At 35.8% G+C, this 6,723-nt stretch overlaps 1 protein-coding gene across 1 annotated transcript; it reads left to right on the forward strand.

Moving 5' to 3' along the window:
* The first annotated feature begins 2,582 nt into the window (after window positions 1-2,582).
* Window positions 2,583-4,229, forward strand: LOC122724383. The gene is made up of 6 exons (XM_043959120.1): window positions 2,583-2,833; window positions 2,918-3,041; window positions 3,123-3,449; window positions 3,573-3,644; window positions 3,792-4,040; window positions 4,155-4,229. The coding sequence occupies exons 1-6, from the start codon at window positions 2,598-2,600 to the stop codon at window positions 4,227-4,229; spliced, it is 1,083 nt and encodes a 360-aa protein (XP_043815055.1). The 5' UTR covers window positions 2,583-2,597.
* The last annotated feature ends 2,494 nt before the right edge of the window (window positions 4,230-6,723 follow it).

Raw genomic sequence — 6,723 nt, forward strand, 5'->3', positions numbered from 1 at the left:
TAATAATTAAATATATAATAATTACAATAAAATCAAAAATATAATTAGTAATCTTTGGTCTCCACGTGATAACACAGCTTAGCTTTTTTTTTTTTTCTTTTTCTTTATCACTACAAAAAAACAAGATATCAGTGACGGATTTAGCGACGGAAGTAACTTCCGTCGGAAAAAAAAAATTTAGCGACGGAATTAGCGACGGATCATCGACGAATACTTTATGTTTAATTTTCTGACGGATTAGCGACGGATTTTTTGAAATATTAGCGACGGAATTTATTCCGTCGCTAATCCGTCAGAAAAAGCAAACAATATAAAAGCAAAAACCTAATCTTCTTTTCATCTCTCTTTTAATTTCAGCCTCCCTTTCCTCTCCTCTCTGCCCCTCAGCGCCCATTCGTGCTTCTTGCCACTCTCGCCGCCGCCGCCTTCGCCGCCGCCGTTGTTCCCGTCGCTGTCGCCCTTCCGTCGCTGTTGTTGCTGATTTTCCTGCCGTCGCTGCTGTTCCCGTGGGTGTCGCGTCGCCGTCGCTGCTGTTCCCGTGGGTGTCGCGTCGCCGTCGCTGTCCCCTCGCCGTCGCCATCGTTGCTGTTCCCGTGGGTGTCGCGTGTTGCCTTCGACTCGCTGTCGCTGTCCCCTCGCCGTCGCCGTCGCTGTCGCTGCTGATCCCGTGGGTGTCGCTCGTTGCCTCGCCGTCGCTGTCCCCTCGCCATCGCCGCCGTTGCCACCCGCTGCTGCAGCTGCCGATCGTCGCCACTCCAGGTAAGTGTGTGTGTGTGTGTGCTGTGATGAGTGAATGATGTAATGAAATTATTTTTGAATGTGTTTTATTTTGAATAATTTCTCTCTCTGTGTTTGTTTGGAGGTGATTGAACAAGTATTTGTTGAGACATGGAACGATTGTCACTCTCATCTTTGGATTGTTTATTTTGATAAGCTTTGGATTCTGTTCATTTATTTCAAGTTTATTATGTGGGTCATTATGTTCCGAGGCAATACGCTTGGGTTCTGTTATTTCCTTCATATGCTAATTTCCCAAATTCATGTTCTGTTAACTGCTATCAATTTATAATGCTGACTTTGCCACGAGATGCCATGTTGTTAATTAGTTTCACTCGGTTGATAATCAGATGTAATGTTCTGTCCAGTTATTTCTCGCAAATGAGTGTGGAAAAAATAAAATTGTTATCAATCCTTTTGTCCTAAAGACTTAGTGAATAGTATGGGGAAGTCATTGTATGCTTGTCTTTCAATTTTTGTGGTTCTGTAAATTTGAGGTTGTTTTGAACTGATTATATACTTCTATTGCTGGCAAGGACCCTATAAAAATATTAAAAACTTGCCATTACTATGTAAATTTGACGTTGTTTTGAGTTTAGAGGTTCAATAGGCATTTTTGTTTGCACTGTCTTGGGCAATTTAAAGAGTAATAATAATAAGATCAAAATAGTTAAAAGGGTAAGATGTTCATTAGTTGTTTTCCATTGGGTTGTCTTGCTCCAATTTAATTAAAATTAAGTAGTAATAATACAAGTTAAATATTTACAAGGGGTAAGAGGCTCAATATATGTTTTCCTTTGGATTGTCTTTCTCCAATCCAGTTAAAACTTAAAAAAATAATAACAATAATAAAAATAAAATAAAAAATAAAAGAGTTAAGAGTTTCAATAGGCGTTTTCTTTTGGATCACCTTTTCTCTAATTTAATTTTTCTACCCTAATTTAATTCAAATCTCGACCTCAATTTAAGTCAAATACTTAAGAGGTCAAATATGCATTTTTCTTTGAATCATCTTGACTTTAAATATTTCAGACTTAGTTAAGGGGTCCAATACTGTTTTCCTTTGGACCTTCTTCACTCTAAATTAATTAATTAATTAATTAATAAAATTAAATATTTTAAAATAAGTTAAGCGCTTTAATAGGCGTTTTCCATGGAACCATCTTTACTCTAATTTAATTAAAATTTGAGAAAATGTCTATAAAAATCTCAGACTTTGCATTTTTTTACGCTTGTATGCTTAACATTTTTTTTTCGACAAAAATTCCCTATACTAATAATATTTTTACAATCGTACTATTTGTTTATATTCCCATATTCAGCATAAGAAACCCCGGATTAGTAAACAAAAACCCTAAATAGAGTTGTCGCACCAATATAACAATAAAACTCAATAAAAAATTATAATAATTAAATACAAATTAATTATATTATTGATATCTATAAAAAAATAAAAATAATTTAACTTATTATTAAATATATTTGAAATTTTATTGTTATATTTATCTAATTAACTTTATTAACTTATTAAAATTCACAGTATATTTAATGAAATTTAGAATATAATTTATTTTTAGTTTTTTGAATAAATTATTAATAGTTTAGTATAACTAATTTACGTTTAATTATTATAATTTTTATAAATTTAAGTGTTAAATATGTTATAATTCTAATTTAAATGTTTAATAAATTAATAGCAACTAATACAAAATATTCAGCCATTTATTTATGTCCATCACACAGAGTTCTTTTATTCATAAATACTTATATATTGGTTGTCTTTATTGTTAATTGAAACTAATGGACAATTATTTTTTCAGATGCCTCGAAGAGTAATATCATCTAGAGGTAGAGGACATAGCCAGCAGCTCTCTACGAATGAAACAGATGAGCAAGTACAGATGCAAGAGGAAACACTGGAGCACACTCCAGCAGCATTAGAGGGACAAGCAAACGCATCATCATCATCATCAGTTCGAACTAGAGGTCCGAACTTGGGACATCCTATCCCATCAAACCCGTCTGATCGGCAATGGATCAGATTGAAAGGAAATGTGTAAGTCATATACAACTTTTTGCTATTGATTTAATATGTATTATTACTTATTACAACTACTAATTATGTATAAAAATATTGTAGCTTTTTAGATTCCACAGTTACTAGATCAATCAGTAATGACATTAAGATGCGCTACACTGCTCCATGGAAAACTTGGTCAGAAATACCTTTAAAGACAAAAGACGAGCTCTTCGGACTTTTTCGGGTAAATACAACTTATATTCTAAAATTTCTAATATGCATTTTAAGTTTTTTAAATTTACATAACACTAATTGTTGTTTGTAGAGTCGATATGTATGGGATGAGAGTGAAGAAGATATGATTCGAACTGCTTGGGAAAAGGTAGGAAAAGAAAGACTGCGAGACATTCTTAATAGAGTTAGGAGTGAATTGTTGCGTAAGCACAAGAAGACAGATATTGCTTATCTATACAATTTAGGACCAGATTGGATGGAGGCAGAGATATGGAATGCACTTGTTGCATATTGGAGTACACCAGAGTGGAGAAAGAAATCAGAAGCTGGTAAAGCAAATAGAAATGTAGAAAAAGATGGGACTATTACGAAACACTCTTGTGGTTCAATAAAACTGGAGGTTCATGAGAATAGATTGGTATAACTTTTTTATTCCTTACTTTTATTTATACAATTCTGTTTTTATATAAATGCCTAGACATTATTCGTGCATATTGTGTTGTGGTGCATCTTGTGTTGTGTGATTATTTCTTTTTTGTAGGCAAAGAAGTTAGGTAGGCAACCAACTCAACTTGAACTATTTTGTGCCCTCACACAAAAAATGGGAGTCAAGGTGTTTTCATTGATGGAAAATCACAACGAGTTGATGTAAGTTAGTTTTTGCTTATTTATCGTTATCACATTATTTTTCTATTTGTTATGTTATCATTAGTTGTGTATGGTGCATGAAATGTTGATTATGTTTTCTTTTTTTACTTAGGGAGCTTATTTGACTGCCATTGCTGAAAATGTGAATGACAATTGTGATAGTCAGTCTGCTTTTGATTTGAATAAGTGGATGGAAATTTCTGGAAGTAGTAAAGGGAGGGTTTATGGTTTTGGATCTTCTGATATTGCAAAATCTGGAACTCCAACTACCTCTTTCTCATGCACATCAGCTCATCCTGGAGGACCTTCTCAAACTATGTTTTCTTTAGAGGAGGTTGAACAAATATTAGAGCAAAATCAGGTCAAAATGAAACAAGACATGGAGCAAATGCAAGAGCAAATGCAAGAGCAAATGCAAGAGCAAATGCGAGTGCAGATAGAAAAGCAAATAAAAGATCAGATGAAATCATTGAAGAACAAAAAAAGATCTTCACCGCATAATCCAACTGCAGATTGTACTTCTCTATCAAATGGTTCAACAAATTCATAGATTAGTTTTTAGTTTTATGAACATTGTTAAGTATAATTGATTTATTTTAAATTTTATGACGATTGTTAAGTATTATGAATTTATTTTTAATTTTATGAACATTGTTAAATATTATGAATTTATTTTAAATATTCTGAATATTATTGAGTATTATGAACATTACTTATAATTATTATGAATGATATTTAATTTATATTCAATATGATTATTAATTATAAATTATTTGATTATACAGGGAATATGTAAATAAAAACAGGGAATTATTTTTTGTGATTGAATTTTAATAGATTAGCGACGGATTTGTGAGAAAATTTTTTAAAATACGTTAATATTTCTGACGGATTTCCGACGGAAAATTTCCGTCGCTAAATTTTTCCGACTGAATTTTCCGTCGGAAAAGCCGTCGGAAATATTTCTGACGGAGTCTAGATCCGTCGGAAATCCGTCGCTAATATTTCCGACGGACTTGTAATCCGTCGGAAAAAATTAGCGACATGACTTTAAGCGACGGACTTGAGTCCGTCGCAAATCCGTCGCAGAAAGTTTCAGCGACGGATTTTTGACTTTCAGCGACGGAAAAATCCGTCACTGATAGTCTGTTTTTTTGTAGTGTATTATTATTTAATTTTAAAAAATCTTAAGAAATATTATTGTGATTAAAGTGATCCAGCAATATATTGCAAGGAAGAAATCAACAAATCAACTTTTTGCACGTGGGTGTTCATCAAGAAGTGGTTGCTCTTGTCCAATAAAAGATGTTAGTTTTTATGTGTTGTGTTAGTTGTTTGATTAGAAACTTCAAATCCTATGTTTAGTTCCCTTCAAATCTTATCATTGGACACTAGACAATTATGCCAAGTCTTTCATTTTATTAGATAGAAAAAGAATAATACAATATGTAGAAAATTAAAAAAAAAAAAAAACAAATCCATATTTACACATTACCTGTAATAACTATATCAATTAAAAAATAATATTTTTTAGTATAAAAATATGAATAATTGGTTAGATAATAGAATTAAATAATAGTTTGTTAAATATTATTTGGTCCATATATTAAAGTTTATATTTTTTTATAATATCAGCAATTAAAATATTATGTTAAATTTTCTATAGAAATTTGAAGGGCATGTAGATTTTTAATTTCCTTAATATTTGATGACCGCTGGATTTCTCCACCCCAGAACAGGGGCTTGACCCCAGCCTAAGGCCCATGACACAGAGGCCCACGTACTTGATACCCCCCAACAAGCCTGGCTCATCCCATCTTCCGGGCCGGGCTCGACCAAGCTTCCTCAATCAGTCCAGCCTGACCCCTGACCAGCAAACCCCTCTCAGGCCCAGCGTCCAGCCCAACTCTCAGCCCAGCCCGGGGTCCAGCACAGTACTCACCAGACAGCCTGGCAGATCCGCTCGAACGTACGTATGAGGAGAATCAGAGGCCGTTACGCATGTAACAGGCAGCTGATACCCTAGTACACCCGAATCTGTATGACAGAGACGCGAGGCCCAATCCTGGAGAGACCTTTACACGTCACCAACAAGCAAGACAATGTATAAAAGAGGAGTCCCCTCCTCAGAAAGTTTAAGCCTGATTCAGTAATACAAAACCCTTGTAAAACTCTATTCTATTGGATCTCAGATCATCAATTGGCGCAGTCTGTGGGAAACGAAGGAGATCTTTTTCATCACCGGAGTTTTCACTTTCAAAACCCACTGAGATCCACAATGGCAAACCACCAAGAAAGTAACCTTAATATTCCAAATGACTTAAGCTCCGCCCAAGAGGGGCAGCAGTTCTCTTTTTCTAGCCCTACGACGTTAAATAACCAAACACCCATCTCTCTTAATCCCTCGCCAAGCTTGGCAGGGAATACTCCCACCATGACCCTGTCTAACCAAGACATTCAAACCATGGCTCTCCAGCTACAAACCACTGCTCACTGGTTGGGGCAGATAATGCAACAAAGGGGACTTAGCACCCCAGTAAACGCACTCCCAGTAGTGGAGGAACCCAGAACCGATGAACCCCGACCCACCTCTATCCGCCTCCAAACTAACAACCACGATGCCGGAGAGGAGGAAGAACCGGAGGCCCGAATCCATGGGAGAAGGGCAAGAGAGATGATAGAAAATGAAGAGGTGGATGACTATTCTGCTGAAACAACCAGGGAAACGGGAACTGAAACAGAGGAGGAGGAATGTAGTTTGGGCAAAAGATCCAACCCAGAAGACGAGAAAATGAACCAAAAACTGAAAAGGTTGAAGGAGCAGCTCTTAGCCGAGCTAGGTAAGAAAGATCAGAGTCAAACCTCCTTGCCTACTTCTTCTCCCTTCTCAAAGGTAATGCAGCAGGAGACCGTTCCCAAAAAGTTTATGATGCCGCCGATGGCGGCCTATAATGGGGCTGGAAACCCGAGAGAACATGTCATGAACTATAAGACCTTCATGGAGTTGCAAACTCTGTCAGACGCTCTGATGTGCAAGGTGTTCC

This window comes from Manihot esculenta, chromosome 8 (genome assembly GCF_001659605.2).
Source record: "Manihot esculenta cultivar AM560-2 chromosome 8, M.esculenta_v8, whole genome shotgun sequence".
Classification (NCBI taxonomy): domain Eukaryota; kingdom Viridiplantae; phylum Streptophyta; class Magnoliopsida; order Malpighiales; family Euphorbiaceae; genus Manihot; species Manihot esculenta.